We start from the raw sequence: 21,711 nt of genomic DNA on the forward strand, positions 1-21,711 counted from the left end.
TGGTTGCGGGGCTTGGCGGAGCATGTGACTAGCAGATCTAGCAGAGTCAGAGTTTCTAGTTTCTAATCTTTGCTCAGGCCTTCTGTGTGGAGTTTGCATTTTTTCCAGGTACTCCAGCTGAAATAAGCTCCAGTCTACCAGTAAACAGGATTGCCGGTAGAAAATGAAAAGATGCATGATCTTGGCTGCTCAAAAATGAATGAATTGTTTTCAGAACTATGCAATATTATAATTATTTTATTTCTTGTAGTTTACATTTTACGTTCGATCTTATGTAGATCACATTGTTACAGCTGCAGCTGTTGTTTAAGTGCTCTATAAGTTGATTTGAGTTGACTTGAACATTTTTAGGTGTGACCTTCAGTTGCCTCCTGTGTGTCAGCCATGTGGTTGGCTGATGAGCTCCATCTCTTTTATTTACTCACTTAGGGCCGTATTATCCCATTTGTGCGTGAGTCTTTCTTTTACGGATTTGGCTTGTGCACATTCAAGGTACACACATTCTCCTGTAATGACTTCTGAAACACCCACTGTGTGTAAGCAGCTCATGTGTGTGCAACCTCCCAAGAGATGTGATTCATTGAATTCTGAGGCTGGCTATAAATCACAGAGAACCAAGTGTTCCTGAGACATGTGAATGCCATCGAAATCCATTTCCATATCTATTCCAATATGTCATACTCTGTATAAAATAAATGTTTAAAAAGTAATTTAATGAGGTCCATCAATTAAACGGGTGTGCGTGCCTTTCTTTAGATAAGCATCGCCCGACTTTTCTTAGTCCACAGACCAGGCAAGTCACTTTGACGTATGTGATCGATATACAACCCCAATTCCAATGAAGTTGGGACGTTGTGTTATACATAAATTAAACAGAATACAAAGATCTGCAAATCATGTTCAACCTATATTTAATTGAATACACATGATTCGACAGAATACCGGCATGTTTACATACACCCATTAGTGCTAGCACTAGCTTGCTTGGCTACATTATGATTTGTTGCCTGCTTGCGAGCCGTATCGTATTAAAAGTACATGAACATACCTCAAGCAAACCTTGAGCGTCCTCTCCCGAGCACCGGTAATGACCACCACACGATTTTCCTCATTTTGTTCTTTTATGGCGGCACGGTGGGCGACTGGTTAGAGCGTCTGCCTCACAGTTCTGAGGACCGGGGTTCAATCCCCGGCCCCGCCTGTGTGGAGTTTGCATGTTCTCCCCGTGCCTGCGTGGGTTTTCTCCGGGCACTCCGGTTTCCTCCCACATCCCAAAAACATGCATGAATTGGAGATGCTAAATTGCCCATAGGTTTGGATGTGAGTGCGAATGGTTGTTTGTTTGTATGTGCCCTGCGATTGGCTGGCAACCAGTTCAGGGTGTACCCCGCCTCCTGCCTGATGATAGCTGGGATAAGCTCCAGCATGCCCGCGACCCTAGTGAGGAGAAGCGGCTCAGAAAATGGATGGATGGATGTTCTTTTCTTCCCCACACAATACCTTGGTGCGATCCATTGTTGTCATCGCCATGGTAACGGGTGTATCCGGTCGCGTTGACCAGTGACAGGTTTTCTTTTTACGCCTCTCCGACGTTGTTTCATTTTACAAGATAAAGCCCAGTGATCGTAACAAACAGGATATGGTGGTATTGGAATACATGTCGTGTAGTGTTGCCACTGTCTGACCGAGATACAGCAAGAATTTATGGCAGTAGTCTGACATAGTGCAATCGTGAAAGACCAGATTTGTCTTGTAGTCTGATCCAGGCCGCCTGCCAAGCAACAAGTGAAGAAGCAGACATTAATACAAACCTATAACTTTTGAGAATGTGAGAAATTTGATTAATGTGATGCTTTGCCAAAATCTACTGTAAATTCACCCCCATGAAACACACTCTACCCAATTAAAAAAAAATAATAAATCAACCTCCATTTTTCGTTTAACGACTATGTCCTTGGCGCCGAACATAGCCCCCAGTAACAGACCCAAGTAGAAGAACACATAAGCAATGCTGACAATTTTCTGCTTGCAGGGATGTTGAAATAATTGGAAAGCAAACGATCAGACAACACAAATTTGCAGTGTAAAGAAATTGTGGTGAACTGAGCAGGGCTCAGACGAGAAAGCAACAGGGGTCACTATGCATGACACGAATCCTGATGTATCAGCCTGTGTTCAGACAAATCCAATTAGATCTTTATGAAATGTAGAATAAGCTTTTCAGATGGGTAGTATTGTGTGTGCGTGCGTGCGCATGCGTGTGTTCATTTATTTTCATCATGTTGAGTTGGTTTTGTAATTGATAAAGCTATATTTACTATAGAGACACCACACTATCAAAAATACATGTTTGTTTCTTTTGCATTAAAGTTTGTGCTCACTGGTATTCAGGAGATTAACTAAATTAGATATTTTTAATAATTTCAGTTTACTGTCGAGAGTTGTTTTGTCATAAAACCCATGACTCTTCCTGCAAAACCAAATTATTGCCTCAAATCAGACCCCGAGTCAATCAAAATGAAAAACACCACTGAACAGTCATGACACATCACATAAAAAAAAAAAAAACGAAAACACAATGATGTAGAAATCCTCTCTGTTGTTCACAATACCAATGTATTTGGAAATTAGCCTCAACAAATTATGCTATAATCAGTAAATAAACAGGTTTTTTGTATTTCTGTCGCTGGGTGGCATGGAGGGGTATTAACTGTTATAGATCATTTGTAGAGCTTAAACATTCCCAGTCATTTTCTACATTGGCCTAATCTACGCTTTTATTATTTGATATATTTACATGTTGCTGTCACATTTTTCCTGCTTTTAATAGTCAGTCAAATACTTTTCCCTTTTGACCCCTTTTTATATCGTATTTTTAACCCTAGTTGGTTTTACCGTTCAAATTGTCTAAAGCATGTTAACTGTTTTAAACTTTACATCAGTGTTAAAGTAAACATTATTATTATTAATACTCCATAGCTTAGCATTGCCACGTGCCTTTTTAAACTGCAGTTTACTTTTTCTTACCATTACCAAAGTACTGTAATGTTTAATGCACTGTCATAAGTCTATTCTTTTTAGTCTACAGACTCAGGTCAAATGCAGAGTCCAAAGCAAACATGGTGAAGCAGCAAATGGAATAAGTTGCCGACAAAAGTCACAAAGTGTGAATGTTTTTAAGTCCATGTTAAAAACCTTTTTCTCATGCTTTTTAGAGCATTTCCACTTTTAAATGATATTTCTTGCACTGTTCGCTGTTTTAATTGTACTTTTACTTGTACTGTATTTTTCTATTCGCTTTAAATGTTTATAAGATGTTTTTTTTCTTTGTTTTTAAATGCTTTGAATCAGGTAAAGCACATTGAGTTACATTGTGTATGGTATGAAAAGCACTATATAAATACATTTGCTTTGCTTTGCTTGAGTTAGGCGATCTTAACCAATCTGACCAGGCAACTTGGATTAGATCCACAAACTGTTCTCCAATCTTGCTTTAATAACCAGCTTTTCCTTTAGGACGCATTGGCATTAAACATTCATAAAGATCACAGGGGCAGAGGGACTAGAAAGTAGCAGACCGTGTGGCTAGACCCGTGAACAGCTGTTCCTTGCCTGTTGTGACCTCTTTTCAATGTTTTGTCCACTGAGATGAGACGTGTACATGTGTTACAGTCACTTTCTCTTGATAAGAAGAATTATTTATTTTTACAGTAACATTTTACCCACTTCCCAAAAGGAGACTATTATATCCAATCCACTTCAATACATGTAGTTTCTGGTTTTGACCGTTAACTGGCATGACCACATCTGTTCAAATGTTTTAAATATACATTTTATTGAGTTGAGGCAGCAACTTTGTTTTGACATCACAAAAATTCAGACTTTAAGACACAAACAAATATTTCCTTCCTCACAATTTGTCTTTGACTTTACCTCGTTGTTGTACGGTATTTATGGAAGTGTGTGTCTGTCTCAACAGTCTGGCCCAGGAAGTAAAGTGACCTTTAATGAATTATCACGGGACAATCGGAGCCATTCAAGCGATGCCTTTGAAGCCACTTCCCTCTTCACAAAACGCAGCATCTTGACACCAACTTCCTACTGCATGTTCTTCCAAGCCTTCCATGTTTTTGTGTTCTTTTTAGTGCTGCTCTTTTTGTTTGAGAGAATATGGACATGGTTTGACTGTCTAGTTAATAGCATTTCTACTGTTGCATGATCACACACATACACATTATTGCTTGTTTTTCTGTCGGCAAATGTGGTTCATTCTACGATGCTATGAATTCGCCATTTGGCCATAACAGCCTTTGCTCACAAAAGAGCTGTCTCCAGTCTTTCATTGAAGTTAACATTAAGGACATTCCAACAACTAGCCATCATATTAAGCATTGCAATTTAGTAGGTCTTGAAAATGAATTAACTCCTAATTACTAATGGGATTATTATAGATATTATTATAATTTACAGTGTTAGCACCATGACAGTGGACCATATGCACAGCAACACATTAAACATTTCTGGTGGACAGTAGAGTTGCAACAATTAATCAATTAATCGACAGCTAAACGATTTCTGCCACGCACCACCATGTCACGCTGAAGTTTTGTGGAGATTATCAAATTAATCGACAACTATTTGGGTGATCGATTAATTGTTTTGAGTAATTTTATTTATTAAAATTGTCCTAATCCTCTGAATTTAGCCTGTTAACAGTAAATATTCTCGGAATTCTGTATCTCCTCTATGAAAGCAGACTGATTGTGTTTAATTAAAATAAGACATCTGCTTTTACTACTGAAAAACAATTATGAACATGAGACCCTATTTTCTAACATGTTACAGACCAAAGCAGTAACGGAAACATAATCAATTTATGAAATGAACAATAGTCAGTTTAATCTATTATGAAAATTGATGACAGAATCATGATCATGATTTGCAGCCATACTATAAATAACCTGTAATTGACATGTAGTTGAACCTGAAGCAGCCTCAAAAGTGTATATCAAACTAGTAGCCCTTTGCATTAATTAGTACCCAAGAAGTAGCTGTCTTAAAAAGGATCACGTGCTCTCATGTGTTATTGCTTAATTATTGTTTATTTTGTTTTGTTTAATCATTAAACAAAATCAAATAACAATAATCGGTTAATTAACAGTAATCAGAGAAAAATGATTCGCAATTAACTTTAATGCAATATAAATTTGTATCCGATTAAACAATTGATAAAATAATGGATTCTAAAAATATTCGACAGTTATTGATGAGTTTTAATACATTTCCCAGTGACCATGAACTACAAAGGAGATGGAAAATAAATATTCGCAGTGGCCATTTCGCCATTACAACTGTTACAAGAGTCAGCGGGTGAAAAAAAAAATCATATAGTCATAAATTTGTGCCACCATGAGTCAAAACTGACAGTCTTTTTGGGAATTATGCAACAAGTTTTTCACACCTGGATTTGGGGATCCTCTGCCATTCCTCCTTGCAGATACTCTCCAGTTCTGTCAGGTTGGATGGTGAACGTTGGTGGTCAGCCATTTTCAGGCGATGCTCAATTGGGTTTAAGTCAGGGCTTTGGCTGGACCATTCAAGAACAGTCACGGAGTTGTTCTGAAGCCACTCCTTCGGTATTTTCGCTGTGTGCTTAGGGTCATTGTCTTGTTTGAAGGTGAACCTTCAGCCCAGTCTGAGGTCCTGATCACTCTGGGGTAGGTTTTCGTCCAGGATATCCCTGTACTTGGCCGCATTCATCTTTCCTTCGAAAAAAATTACTTAAATGATTTTAGCAAATGGCTGCAATTAACAAAGAGTGACAAATGTAAGGGGTCTGAATACTTTGCATGCCCACTGTAGAAGATGGATGGATTTATTCAGTATACTGTACTTGTGTTTTGTGCATTTATTACATTTGTTGGTGCAAGTTGAAGTGTCTTACATTTTTAAGGTTATACAATATACTTTGTTGCACGTAAGCATTGTTAAAGGTATCTAAAGTCCAATATGTATATACTAAATATCAAGGTTTGCATGAAAAATAAGCACTCTCTTGCCTTATTATGCCTGTGATGACAGTGACTGTGGACCAACAGCTAAGTACAATCATATTCATAAGCCCTCCAGGGAGAAGGTTCCACACAGATTGTCCTCCTGTCTTTGAACCCTCATAATGAAACTCCTTGAAGTTTTAATGAAAGCAAAAATTCACTATTCCCCGTTTTTCCTCCTCGAGCATAGACCACCGGATCTCTGGAAAATAAAAGTGCAATCCCGTTTTATCTTCTTTATGTTCGCTGCAAGAGGTCCTCTCATGCATTTAAATGGGGCCATCCCATTGACACATATGACAACAGGGGTATTGACAATGGCTGCAGGTGAAGCACGCTGGCCATATTTTAAAGACTATCCAAGAGAATGGTCATAATTACTGGATAGGAGAATTTTGGTTTCATCTCCAATACAGATGACTGGCATTTGAGTTTTCATTGTCATGTTCTCTGTATGAACTTACCAGCATCCTTTGCCTGCATCTTTTTATCTTTTCTGTGTGTGAACCGGCCTGTCAGACAGATGGACTCCCCTTGGGCATTGTGCTCCTCGCTCATCTTTAAAAGTCACAAAGAGAGGCAGAGTTAAGCCTCACCTCACCTATGCAACTCTAGAAACAATGGTGCAATTAATAGACATGCGAAATGAAATAGTAAAGGTCATGTCTGTGTGTTGCGGGTTTGGGTGTCAGTGAATCAATTTGTTGGGTGTCAGTGAATCAATTTTTACTCCAACTCTGCTTTTTACAATTTACACCATGGCCTGGTTGAATAGAATGCTTCGCCCTTTTAGCGTTTTGTCTTTGCTCTAGATCTCAAAAGTCACATTACATTGTATACATCTGAGTATGTTTTTACTTCCTTTTATTTCCTTTGACCCAGAAAAAACTCGCCTAACATCAGTCAGTTGCTCATTAGATTGGAGTTCAAGCAACAGATTAGAAACTGTTGGAAATGGAGGGAAAATAGAGAGACTGGGAAGAGTAGGATAAAGTGTGCACGAGTGCATTTGTGCAGAGGTGTTGAGGCTAATCAGCTGAGTTTTTTCAGGTCCTCGGGCCTCTACCAGCTGTACTTCCGACAGTTACAGTGTATGAATTTTTGATAGTGTAGAGAGCATGGCCGGCCTCAAGGGGGCACCAAATTCTTTTTTTTTTTTTTTTTGGGGGGGGGTGGAAATTCACCCAGAATATAATTATATTAAATTGAAATGGGAATTAAATTAAACTAGACAATCAAATAAAGGAAGAGGAGCAAGATGAATTATGTACAGTACTTCGGAGTCAGCTCACCTTGAAGTTCTTTCTATCCTGTTTCCACCATAATGTGCAGAGCGATGCGTTCAAAGCCTCTCGGCATTAACATCGCTAAGATCAACAGAACACTTCTTGCTCTCACAACCCCCCCAACAGTAACACACAAGAATAAACACACATAATAGTTTGTTACTGTTTTAAAGGGAAATAAGAAAATTTCAATGCATTCATTATTTAATATTACTAACTAACCAAAGGTTAAACAACAGTGACAGCCTCATTTTCTGTGAATGTATTATTTTTTTAAATGAACAAATCCTAAGGCTGATGTTATAGAAATTACACATTTGTACATTATGTTTCTGTCTTGCTAAGACTTATTCACAATAACATTTTCTCTTGTTATTTTTGTAGATATATCTCAAAATCTTGAATACAATTAAAATGCAGATGCCAATGCACCTAAAGCACCTCATTGCTAGAGACAAATGTAAGGAATGAAACTTCTTGATGAACTTTAAAACTACTGAATGCTAAAATAAAAATAAAAAACACACAAGGAAAATGTTTCTTGGTCATTGAGTAAAATCCCGATTAAATGTTTCGTCGCTGACAGTGTTGTACCTGAACGAGTTCAGTGAAAGAAAGTTCATGTAGCAGTTCATATTTTGTGCAACCGTGAACTGAACTTAGTTCATTTCTGCCTGATGAACTTAACTGGGAACGCGCTCATTCTGGCGTTTTTGACCGAAAGTTCATTTAATTCAAGAGTGCCACGTTTTGTTAGTTACTGCCAGGACAAACCCGTCTGAACACACTATTTACAAGCCTTCATATTTTGTCGAATAAACGCTGTATTTGGCAACCGATTCAGTGCGGTCACGGCCGCCATTCATGGCAGGCACGTTGCAGCTGCATTAGAACGTGAGGTGCGTTCCAGGACACTCCTGGAGTGAATGTGTTATTTGGTGTTTCTTTTGTAATACAGTACATAATTGTAAAAATTGATTACTAGGAAAATTAGTATTTGTATCAGAATGCTTTAGTTAAAACTGTATGATCACACTGTCATGATATGGAATCTATTTTGTGTTGTAGTGTAAGAATAGATCAAATAAAAAATGTTGTCAATATAGTCAGCGACAGATTGTTGGGTGAAAGCTGCAGCTGGCCACTAGTGTGGACTGAATGGGTGGCAACAATGGGAAAATGAAATGCCAGTATTTTAAGGGGAAGCTGCACATATTTGCAATAACTTGACAACTAACTTTTAACGTGGAAAACATTTATTCAATTTTTTAAAATGCCCAATTAATATTATTACAAATGATAATAGCAAATGCTCCCTCCTCTGCTGAGGTCAAATTTATTGATGTAAGCCCAAAGAACTTTGGAAACGTCAGAACGCCCAAAACTGTCCAGGACACAAGAGAAGAAACAAATAGAAGAGAAATGGGAGAAAGAGAGGTCAAGTCATTGCTACTTTGGGTTTTTCCTATTAGGTGGCGCAACAGAAAGTTATTCTCATGATTTGTTTGGCAGTAACGATACAGTAATGAAATGAAAAAAACAAAAAATTATTTTAGATTTTGTGCCATGTTATCTTATAATTTGAAAGCAATGTTAAAAACAATTGCTGTTTGACTCTTTTGTGAGCGTATGTAAATCATTGCTGGAGGGGGGGGCCATATGAAATCTCGTCTAGGGCGCCACATTGGCTTGGGCCGGCCCTGGAACAGAGAATAGAGCTTTAACTTTACTTTTTTCCCACTCAGGCTGGAATAGTAGTTTCATCTTTAGAGAGCCTGTTCTCTGAGTGCTCTGAATGCTTTCAAAATGATCGTGCATGTCAAGCCTTTCTGTGTTTGTATTTTATCTTTAGGATCTTGCAAAATTATCCACATCGTGTTAATTTCAACCTTAATGAAAAACTGAAGAGCTATTACAATTTGCTCGACCAAATTGAAAATAACACTTGCTGGATTTATAAACAGATTTTCATAAGAAGATAATTCATTCAGTCAGTTTCATATACAGTATATAAAAAACAGTTCTTGGGACTATCTGCTTTAATGAGCTTGTTAATAGAAATAGCTATCCTGTTTAATTAATGTTTCTTTGAGCGTGAACACAAATTATGTATTTTTGTGTCACATAACAAATTTCGGGGGAAATAATAATAAAGAAAATGTTCATGTTCCCTGCGAATAGAGCAGTCGTGGGTTGCAAATGAACAGGGTCTCAAATCCTTCGGAATAACAGAGAGAAGGCTCCTATTACCACTTCCAGCAGGTTTTTGCATCCGTTCTTCATCTAGTTCTTCTTTTGAAATGTTCATAAGCACCACCCCTCCCGGCAACTTTAGTTATAAGGTGGGAGAGTTGTTATCTGTTTCTCAACTACTTTGCTTCTCAACTTGCTCCCATCTTCTGTAATTTCAAGAGTTGTGCAGAGGCAGAAGGGCTTAGAAACATAAGACCATTTGGGGAAGAGCAGTGTCAGTTTGCTTCCCTGGCATTTGCATTCAGCCTCCTCTCAACTCTTAATCAATAGGACAAGAACGATTTATTACTTATGTACAGTATATTGTTTGTTTGTAGTGGGCAAAAAGATACCCCAAGGCCTCAGATGAAAGAGATCCCACTTCCCTGTTTTTCAGGGGATGGGCTGGCATTATGAAACAGGCCATATTTGTGTTCTGGTCTTAATGTGGAGTAGTAGCACCAGTGTTGTGCAAAGTAATTAGTTATAGTTACTAATTACTTTCCCAAAAAACTAATTGAATTACGTAGTTACTAATTCCTTCTTCATAAATGTAATTAGCTACCAGGGAAATTATTGAATGACTTCTTTGAAAAACCTTCAAATATGTCAGAGAATTTGGATTTTTGAGGGGTTTTCACAGTCCAGTTACATAGAGTAGAACAGCAATAGAACTACGGGCAATTTAGAGTCTTCAGTCAACCTGCCATGCATGTTTTTGGGATGTGGGAGGAAACCGGAGTAACCAGAGAAAACCCACACTGGCACGGGGAGAACATGCAAACTCCACACAGGCGGGACCGGGATTTGAACCCCAGTCCTCAGAACTGTGAGGCAGATGTGCTAACCAGTGGTACACCGTGCCGCCCCCTCTGGTATCATTAGCGGGTAATCTTTTGTCACAACCAATAAAATAAAAATTCACGTCTCAGAAGCTGTGCAAATCCAAAATAATCCAGATGATTCTGTTGAGCTTGATGGCTTTTCCTGCTAAGTAGATAAAACTATAACTTTATTAGGGAGTGTGTGTGCGTGTGCATGTGTGCGCCTGTGTGGTTTAGTACATTGCTAAATGGACTCTTGGTGGAGAAGGAGATTTTGCATGACAATTGAGCACTGGGAAATAAGTGACTTTGGTTGGGCAGACCGAGGAGTAATAGCCAGAGGTGGCATACCTAAACCTAGCTGAAAGGCTGGATGAAGATAAACATGGGCAGGTAGACAGGTAAAGCATTTAATTGGCCTTGACATTGAGCTTCGGTGCTTGACTGAGGCGACCTTGTGAAAACTACTGAATTTATACTGCAGGAGATTATTATGAGAATAACTTTGGTGAGCAACAGGAGGGAAGTGTAATGCTAGGCCCTTAAACATTTATAGAAAAAGACTGCAGAAATAAGGAAGGGAAATGGCTGGGAAATAACAAATTGAACAACAGATGCATCCACATCTTTCCAAACTCTCCCCCCAAACAACTAATGTGCTTCTTTTTTCAAATTTTGCAGTTTACTTCTCAATCCTGATTTATGCAGTATATGAGACTGATTTTAATTTCAAGAGAAGTACAGAAGGATTTTTTAAAGCGCATCAACAACAAAAAAAAAGCAACTCCTGTCTAACAGGAAGAAACCTTGAAAAGAAGCAAATCTCTGTGTCAGGCAGCCGTCTGCCTCTACTGGTTTCCTGTACAGTTCAGGTGCATTTTAATGCCTACCAAATCGCAGGTGTCATCTAAACTTTACTAAATATCCCTATGCAGTTGCAATATGATAGAAAGAATTACAAGCAATTGTCTGAGAAAAGAAAAGTTGTTTCAATACTTTTATGTATTTATTTCTTTATTTATTTATTTTTTGCTAGGCAGGCTCAGTCTTCTGATGTTATATCACTCTATCTGATTCACCCCAGTGCAAAACAGGTCAAGAAGTCGACCGCTGTTTCCCGGGATGTCATCCCTTTTAACTGGTTTAAACATACTGTAAGTCTAATTAATGGTGAAGGAAAGTGATGCTTTTCCTCTGTGACCTATCACATACTGCAGTCACTATATGTGCTCATTAGTAAATGATACACTTGTTACTTGTACACTTGTAAATGTTACTTCTATGATTTCTCTCTTCTGCTCCACACTCATGCATTATTGAATAGGAGAATCGCAGGTGTGTTTAACGCTTTGGCATGATATAGACATTGATGAGTAGGCAACAACAGGTTTTGCCACTCAATATAGACTCATGCACACTGCACACTGTTAAAAAGAAGGCTTGATGTCTGTGAAGGGACAAAAATGTGTTACAATATGAGCTACTTTGAGACACATGACAACAAAGCTACTTGTCCAAGTGAGGTGAAAAAAATATTTATTTCATCTATGCCCTTTATTTATGTGCTTCTATTTATCAAAATCCAAAGTGCTAGATTATTGTTTGCCATTCTGACATGATACATATTCCCCCGCCATTACCCCCACAGTGTGTTAAAAAACTGTTAAAACCTTGATATACACTACATTGCCAAAAGTATTCGCTCACCCATCCAAAAAGTCAGAATCAAGTGTTCCAATCACTTCCATAGCCCAAGCACCTAGGTATGTAATCTGTTTATACAAAGATTTGTAAAAGAATAGCTCCCTCTCAGGCTCAGTCAATTCCAGCGTGGAACTGTGATAAGATGCCTCCTGTGTAACAAGTCCAGTTGTGAAATTTCCTCGCTCCTAAGTATTCCACAGTTGACTGTCATCTGTATTATAAGAACGACAAACGTTTGAGAATGACAGCAACTCAGACGGGAAGTGGTAGGCCACATAGACCAACGTAGCGGGGTCAGTGGTTGCTGTGGCGCATAGTGCGAAGAGGTTGCCAACTTTCTGCTGACTCAATCGCTACAGACCTCCAAACTTCATGTGGCTTTTAGATTAGCTCAAGAACAGTGCGCAGAGAGGTTCATGCAATGGATTTCCATGGTCGAGCAGCGGCATCCAAGTCATACATCACCAAGTGCAACACAAAGCGTTGGCTACACTGCACGCCGCCACTGGACTCTAGAGCAGAGGAGACGTGTTCTCTGGAGTGACGAATTATGCTTCTCCATCTGGCAATCTGATGGACGAGTCTGGGTTTGACAGTTGCCAGGAGAATGGTACTTGTCTGACTGCATTGTGCCAAGTGAAAAGTTTGGTGGAGGGTGGATTATGGTGTAGGCTTGTTTTTCAGGAGCTGGGCTTGGCCCCTTGGTTTCAGTGAAAGGAACTCTGAATGATTCAGCATACCGAGAGATTTTGGACAATCCCATACTCACAATTTTGTGGGAACAGTTTGAAGCTGGCCACTTCCTCTTCCAACATGACTGTGCACCAGTGCACAAAGCAAGGTCCAATAAAGACATGGATGACTTGGTGATGAGTCTGGTGTGGATGAACTTGACTGGTCCTAAGTCCTGACCTCAACCTGATGAACACCTTTGGGATTATTTAGTGGAGACAGAGCCAGGCCTTCTTGTCCAACATGACTGTGTGACCTCACAAATGCGCTTTTGGAAGAATGGTCGAAAAGTCCCATAAACACACTAGATTAGGAATCTTATGTCACTTAAGTTCAAATGTGAGTCAAGGCAGGTTCGTGAATACTTTTGGTAATATAGTGTATGTCCTCTACATCCCATCCCTTGATGCGCTCAAAAAAGCCAACCGCACCTTCTGAATACATCTGCGTAACAGACTGTAATCCAGCCATCCATCCATCTATTTTCTGAGCCACTTCTCCTCGCTAGGGTCGCAGGCGTGCTGGAGCCTATCGCAGCTATCATCGGGCAGGAGGCAGAGTACACCCAGAACTGGTTCCCAGCCAATCGCAGGCCACATACAAACAAACAACCATTTGCGCTCACATTCACACCTACGGGCAATTTAGAGTCGTCAATTAACCTACCAAGCATGTTTTTGGGATGTGGGAGGAAACCGTAGTGCCCGGAGAAAACCCACGCAGGCACTTGGAGAACATGCAAACTCCACACAGGCAGGATTGAAGTCGGGATTGAACCCCGATCCTCAGAACTGTGAGGTAGACGCTCTAACCAGTCGTCCACCGTTCCGCCGACTGTAATCCTAGGTTAATTTTTAACATGGTGTTGTAAAACTCAAGTATACTTGAGTCACCATTACATTACTGGAGTAGATTAAAATCTTCAAAATTGAAAGTCTGAAGTCCGAATCCATACCAATCATCTGACTGTCTTCTGGAGCTCGGGTCTTCAAGCAGAAAATTCAATACAGTATGTGTTGAAAGTACTGTACCTCAAAAGACTTTAAAAGTGCAAAAAAACAAAAAAATCACCATAGCTATTCAGAATCCTTCCTTTTGCAAAGAGAGTCAAGGTCAACTTGTTTTAGTCTTTCTCCATGTTAAAGTTAAGTGTTTCTGCTTGAACATAGGCAGCTGGCAAAATTAAGTATCAGTTATTATTATAGAGAAGTCTGAGTGTCAAAACATCTTGGGAAAGTGTGCAAAGGGCATTGTGAAATAATACATTTACGTATTTCTTTTCCCTTTTTTTCTAGTTCCAGCAAACATCTATAAGATGTCAGAAGACATGATGGTGAATGAGGGCAGCAACGTTACACTCAGCTGCTTGGCCAGTGGCAGACCAGACCCGCTAATTACCTGGCGGCTGCTCAACCCCTCAGGTAGAAGTCATCCATTCAACACTTACTATTTGGTGTGTCATTCTGGATGTCTTGCCAATATGATATAATTTTTTTCATCATTCAAATTTAATTGATGGGTAAAGGGCATAAATTAATATTAAAACACATTTTCATTATGAAGAGATGAAGGTCTTTAAACATATCTAACGGTATAGTCTCATTTCAGTTGAGAATGAAGTAATCGTAATCGTAACTCGTTTCTGTAAGTTGTATTTTTACTGTAAAGTTGCTTTTCTTTGTATCATTTTCTCCTGCTTTTTTTTTTTTTCCCCCTTTGCCTGCGAGTCCACTTGGGCAAGAGTGGCTCCTTAGATGGGGTTGCTCACAGCTTGCAAACACTACAGCCATTTTTTGTTTTGTTTTATAGGACAGCCTCTGCAGGATCCTTGTCGATTTCAGTGTGAGAGCATGTTGGGGGTGGGGTGGGGCGATAATGACGTCTGGCAGTCTGTGGTTTTACTGCAGCACTCCTTTGTCTGCCTGAGAAATAACAAGGCCTTACTCAGAATGGCGGTGCTGACGGAAATCTTTCCACATTGTAATCCTGTCCAAAACAACTGATGATCTGTCCCTTCAAATATGATCGTCGACATTTACTATGCTACGTGACCGTGAAGTTTAAATTCCATTTCATTACTTGGGCACTGTTTTTCTCAGCTCTGCCACTTTACGATTTCCACCACTAAATACAGAAAACAAACACTGTGAGTGTCACACACTGAAGCAGGAGCACGTTCAAGGTATCAGCGTTCCCAGACCGGTCTTCCAAATTGGCAAATACGTGCAGAGAACCTTGCGCTTGCACGAAAATCAAGCTATGCCAGTTTTGGCACTCAACCACAGTCGTGCAGTCCACGAAAATAGAGCCCGATGTGTGTGATATTTTGCTTTTGGCTAGTATACTTCCAGAATCATTTGTGTTTTTTCAGACTATGGCTGGATGACGAATGAAGGAATGAAAATGAAAAGGTAAAGAACAAACTCTTCTAGGCAGTAGTAGAATGGTGACACCCTTCCATGAACAATAAGGGAGAAGATGAAGCCATCGGTCAGTTCCTCAGTACATACCACATTTGAGCCAAGTAGAACACATACAGACCCTTTCCAAAAAATTTGAATCTCACGGAAAGTTTATTTATTTCCATAATTCCATTCAAAAAGTTAAACTCTCATAGATTATAGATTCAGGGCACACAATTACAAGTATTTATTTGTTTATTTTTACATAATTTGGGCTTGCAGCTCATAAAACCCATGAAATCAGGAATTTAAAAAATTAGAATACTGTGAAGAAAACAGCCCAAAGTTTGCAGGCCATAAATGTTTTAAACTGAGTGTCACACACTAATCCTTAACTAAACTCAAAGCACCTGCATTGGTTTCCCCAGGTGTCATTACATTTCTTCAGTTTGGTTTAATTGTCTCAGTTGGGTTCACTGCAGACTGCAGATGTGACAATTGGCCAAAAGACTATCATTGATACCCTCCGTAGGATGGGTAAGCCACAAAAGTTCATAGCTAAGGAGGCTGGCTGTTCACAGAGTGCTGTGTCCAAGCATATCAATGGAAGGACAAAATGTAGCAGGAGAGAATGAATCAGCAAAAGAGATGACCGTGGGCTTCAGCGGGTTATCAAACAGAGAAGATTCAAGAATCTAGCAGAGATCCAGAAAGGGTGGAATGGGGCGGGAGTCACAGCTTCAAAAACCACCACATTCAGATGCATGCGGGAGATGGGCTACAACTGTCGGGTTCCTCGGGTCAAGCCACTTCTGAGCCTAAGCCAGAACTGGGCCAAGGAGAAGAAGGACTGGACTGTTGGGCACTGGTTCATGGTCCCCTTTTCCGATGAAAGTAAAGTGTGCCTTTCATTCAGGAATCAAGGTCCAAGGGTTTGAGGAAGACGGGTCAAGTTGCTTGACGTCAAGTGTGAAATAGCCACAGTCAGTCATGATTTTGGGTGTAATCTCCAGTGCAGGTGTTGGTAAACTGCTTTCTTAAATCCAAGGTCACCGCAGCAGTCTACCAAAATGTTTTAGAGGACTTCATGATTCCTTCTGCTGAGGATCTGTATGAAGATGCAGATCTTCCAGCAGGACCTGTCCCCTGCCCATACTGCCGGAAGCACCAAAACCTGCTTTGATGCCCATGTCATCACAGTGCTTGACTGGCCAGCCAACTCGCTGGATCTAAACCCCATTGAGAATATATGGGGTATTAGCAAGAGGAAAATGCATGTTTGCATGTTCTCCCCGTGGCTGGGTGGGTTTTCTCCGGGCACTCCGGTTTCCTCCCACATCCCAAAAACATGCGTGGTAGATTGATTGAAGACTCTAAATTGCCCATAGGTGTGAATGTGAGTGTGAATGGTTGCTTGTTTCTATGTGCCCTGCGATTGGCTGGCGACCGGTTTAGGGTGTACCCCACCTCCTGCCCGAAGATAGCTGGGATAGGCTCCAGCAGCCTGCGACCCTCGTGAGGATAAGCGGTAAAGAAAATGGATGGATGGATGGATTATGTGACCCTAATTTCCTTCTCTTTTTTCTACAAGAACTGAGAAGTAAATGGTGATTTCTTCACAGTATTCACATTTTTTTTAATTCCTAACTTTGTGGGTTCTATGAGCTGGAAGCCCAAACTATGTAAACATTATCAAATAAATACTTGATGTTGTTTAAATTGTGGGCCCTGAATCTATAATCTATGAAAGTTTAACTTTGTTAATGGAATTATGGAACTAAATCAACTTTTCCATGATATTAAAATTTTTGTGAAAGGGTCTGTACTGTACATTGCCCTTTGGCAGTGTCTGGTATTGCATTGTACAAGAAAGGACCCACGCAGAGCTGAAAAGGGGAGAAACTGAAAAAGATTTGTTGTCCTCAGGGATGGAAGAAAGGACAGTTTTGTGAGATGTGCAGCCATTATTATCATTAGTTATAGAAACCCCCATAGTTGATGTACTGGTCAATTATACATCTTTGTCTCTCTGCTGTTATAAGTTTGACAGTCATCTAGTTCAGTAGAGGAGACAAGAACACTGAGCCTTTAATCCTCTCAGGCAAAGACATCTGGACATGTTCGCAGCTTGGAGAGAAAGAGCTCAGATACAGACCATTTAAATTCAAGTCATAAGCACTCACTCCATCATGATTCTATGAGGAGTACCACATAGCTGCAAAACATGTTCAATCGCTCACCACTTGTTAAGTGTCCATCAGTAGTCATGTTTGCTGATCCAGTATCATTGAGCAAGTCATGTAGCCCTCAAGGTCTTCACTAGTGTAAGACTAAACTGGGAATCTATACCAATGCAACAATAAAATCTCCCCAAATGAACTGATTTTGCTCTTATGCCCTCTGATACATCTGAATATTGAAGTCATAACCATTTTAGGATAGTTCTTGGGAGGGCGTGCTTTTGATGCTGAGTGCCCTTGACATCCCTCCTAAACTGGGCCGCAGCAGTTTCAGCCATGTTCCAAGACAGGGTTTAAAAAAATTCCCCCCTGAATTAGTACCTCAACTGGAAAACTTTCTTTCGTCTGCTGTGCCACTTATCGATCCATTCATTTTCTTTATTGCTCATCCTGTTCGGGGTTGTGAGGAGCTGGAGCCTATCCCAACTGACTTTGAGCGAAAGGCAGATTACACCCTGGAATAGTCACCAGTCAATTACAGGGTACATATAGACATAGTCAACCATTTACATTCACATTGTCACTGAGTGCCACTGTAAGTGACTTTGTGCCATTCCTTAATTTGTCATCCATCCATAGTCAATGTCCAACTCCCATCAGTAGGGTATTTAGTTTTTTCTGCTCACAAACATCCATCTCACATAAGGGATGGCTCCCATCATGAGACAAGGGGGAATAGTGTAAAGATCTTCAGCTCGCTCAGTGGTGCAAGTGTTGTAGGTTGTGTAGACGCGTCTGTTTTGTTCCAGGGTCGCAGTGATGGAATGGCTGGCAATAGCTGATTGTGGGCGTCGGGCATTGTACGGCCAGCGGGCCACATATGGCCTGCGGGCCACTTACGGCCCTTTGGTTGATTCTGTCTGGCCCGCACAAGTTTAATTGGAAATCACAAAATAAACGTATTTCTTATTTTATAACATGCATGGGCAAAAGCTGGATTGCTTTTATTTTGAAGGTTTTTTTATTCACCAAAATAATGATGCAATTATGATCAAGACATAATTGGATCATGGTACAATTGGTCACAAGTCTCGTCACCTGCTTGTGAAGACGATCATTTTTAGCGTTACCCCTCAAAAATGTTTGCTCGAGCAAAAAAAGAAAGGTAGATGCCGAATGCAGCGTTTTCAATAAAAATTGGACCGCTAAGTATTTATTTCCCAAAGTTGGTAAGTCGGAAAGTGTTGTATTTAGTTTGCGTGGAGCAGATCGCTGTGTTTAAGGGTTACAATTTGAATCGACATTGTGAGATGAACCCCTCCTTGAGCCGTCACCTTATCGTGGTAGAGGGGTTTGTGTGTCCCAATGATCCTAGGAGCTAAGTTGTCTGGGGCTTTATGCCCCTGGCAGGGTCACCCATGACAAACAGGTCCTAGGTTTGGGACCAGACAAAGCACGGCTCAAAGACCCCTTTTGATGACGACAACAAAATTTATTCAGTTTTCCCTTGCCCAGACGCGGGTCACCGGGGTCCCCCTCTGGACCCAAGCCTGGAGGTGGGGCTTGAAGGAGAGTGCCTGGTGGCCGGGCCTGCACCCATGGGGCCCAGCCGGGCACAGCCAGAAAGGGTAACGTGGGTCCCCCTTCCCATGGGGTCACCACCTGTGGGAGACGCCATAGGGGTCGGGTGCATTGTGAGCTGGGCGTTGACAAAAGGCAGGGACCTTGGCGATCCGATCCCCGACTACAGAAGCTAGCTCTCAGGATGTGGAACGTCACCTCTCTGGCAGGGAAGGAGCCCGAGCTGGTGTGCAAGGTCGAGAATTTCCGACTAGAAACTAGTCGAGCTCGCCTCCACACACAGCTTGGGCTCTGGTACCAGTCCTCTCGAAAGGGGTTGACTCTCTTCCACTCTGGAGTTGCCCACGGTGAGAGGAGTCAAGCAGGTGTGGGTATACTTATTCCCCCCCGGCTCGGCGCCTGTACATTGGGGTTCACCTTGGTGGATGAGAGGGTAGACTCCCACCGCCTTCGGGTGGGGGGGCGGGTCCTGACCGTTGTTTGTGCCTATGCACCGAACATCAATTCATAGTACCCACCCTTTTTGGAGTCCTTGGAGGGGGTGCTGGACAGCGCTCCCGCTGGGGACTCCATCATTCTGCTGGGGGACTTCAATGCTCACGTGGGCAATGACAGTGAGACCAGGAAGGGCATGATTGGGAGGAGCGGCCCCGCCGATCAGAACCCAAATGGTGTTCTTTTATTGGATTTCTGTGCTCATCACGGACTGTCCATAACGAACACCATGTTCAGGCGTAATGGTGTCCGCATGTGCACTTGGCACCAGGACACCCTAGGTCGCAGTTTGATGATCGAATTTCTGGTCATGTTATCGGACTTGTGGCCGCACGTCTTGGACACTCGGGTGAAGAGAGGGACGGAGCTGTCAACTGATCACCACCTGGTGCTGAGTTGGCTCCAATGGTGGGGGAAGATGCCGGTCCGACCTGGCAGGCCCAAACGGCAATCCCCGAACCCGTTGGTGGACACCAACGGTGAGGGATGCCGTCAAGCTGGAGAAGGAGTCCTGTCGGGCCTTTTTGGCCTGTGGGACTCCTAAGGCAACTGATGGGTACCGGCTGGCCAAGCGGAATGAAGCTTTGGTGGTCGCTGAGGCAAAAACTCGGACATGGGAGGAGTTCGGTGAGGCCATGGAGAACGATTTCCGGACAGCTTCGAGGAAATTCTGGCCCACCATCCAGCGTCTCAGGACGGGGAAGCAGTGCACCATTAACACTGTGTATAGTGAGGATGGGGCACTGCTGACCTCAACTCGGGACGTTGTGAGTCGGTCATGAGAATACTTCGAAGACCTCCTCAACTCCACCAACACGTCTTCCCATGAGGAAGCAGAGTCTCTGAGGCGGGCTCTCCTATCTCTGGGGTTGAGGTCACCGAGGTGGTTAAAAAGCTCCTCAGTGGCTGGGTGCCGGGGGTGGATGAGATTCGCCTGGAGTTCCTAAAGGCTCTGGATGTTGTGGGGCTGTCCTGGTTGACAGGCCTCTGCAACATTGCGTGGACATCGGGGAGAGTGCCTCTGGATTGGCAGACTGGGTAGGTGGTCCCCCTTTTTAAGAAGGGGGACCGGAGGGTGTGTTCCAACTACAGGGGGATCACAATCCTCAGCCTCCCTGGTAAGGTCTATTCAGGGGTGCTGGAGAGGAGGGTCCATCAGGAAGTCGAATCTCAGATTCAGGAGGAGCAGTGTGGTTTTCGTCCTGGCCATGGAACAGTGGACCAGCTCTACACCTCAGCCAGATGAGGTGGCTGGAGCATCTGATTTGGATGCCTCCCGGACGCCTCCCTGGTGAGGTGTTCCGGGCATGTCCCCAGGGACGACCCAGGACACGCTGGAGAGACTACGTCCTTCGGCTGGCCTGGGAACGCCTCGGGATCCCCCCGGAAGAGGTGGATGAAGTGGCTGGGGAGAGGGAAGTCTGGGCGTCCCTGCTAAAGCTACTGCCCCCGCGACCCGACCTCGGATAAGCGATAGAAAATGGATGGATGGATGGGTTTCTTCTATGAAGAAGATATCCATTTTTAATTTCGTGATATCATCCATAATCTTAATTCTCTTTGCCTGTGAACGAATGGCATTTACATTAGTAGTGTAGTGAAGTATTGAACGTGTTGTATATGAGTTGGGATGGGGTCAGGGAGGGGATCAGGGAGGGGGAAGTGAGCATTCGATAAGTGGTGTAGTGGGGGGTGCAATAAAGAGAAAAAGAAGTACCAAAGAGAAAGATAAGTAAAAAGACAACAAGGGAAATCACCCATGTCAGTGAGTGGAGGGTGCAATAGGACGTGGGCAATTCCCTTTTTTTCCCCCCTAAACAAATGACTACATGTTTTTTCTACACTATATACCCAATATTAGAGTATACTTGAAAGGGATACTCATCTATTAGAAGAGCCAAGGGGTGACTTTGGAATCGCGGAACAGTTGACCGTCTATGTATAGTTTGTCCACAACCAGTGAGGCGCGTTTTCATGGTTGCCGGTAATTTTTCATTCGAGGATACAAGAGTCTGCGTCACTCGTTGATTTCGCGTGGAAACTGGTCATTCATCCCAAACTATGTACCCTTCAACCCCTTTTGACTTTCCACAGACTTTCTGCTGTAAATGTTCGAATTTGGCGAAGATTGGACGGGGATGACTCCCTGCTCGCGGTCCTCCTAGCCTGTGTACTCGGTGCAAGCTGATGTTAGCGAGTGTCTCCTTCGGGATTTTCAGCGC

General features: G+C 42.0%; 1 protein-coding gene across 3 annotated transcripts in view; it reads left to right on the forward strand.

The window, feature by feature from the left end:
* The window catches only part of lsamp (limbic system associated membrane protein), a 333,574-nt gene that overhangs the window by 286,488 nt on the left and 25,375 nt on the right, over positions 1 to 21,711 (forward strand). For all 3 annotated transcript variants that reach the window (XM_061780943.1, XM_061780944.1, XM_061780942.1), the window contains one exon: positions 14,127 to 14,252. In XM_061780943.1, the coding sequence (XP_061636927.1) occupies positions 14,127 to 14,252 (126 nt within the window). The remainder of the gene's footprint in view (positions 1 to 14,126; positions 14,253 to 21,711) is intronic.

The sequence above is a fragment of the Phyllopteryx taeniolatus genome, chromosome 8, assembly GCF_024500385.1.
Source record: "Phyllopteryx taeniolatus isolate TA_2022b chromosome 8, UOR_Ptae_1.2, whole genome shotgun sequence".
Classification (NCBI taxonomy): domain Eukaryota; kingdom Metazoa; phylum Chordata; class Actinopteri; order Syngnathiformes; family Syngnathidae; genus Phyllopteryx; species Phyllopteryx taeniolatus.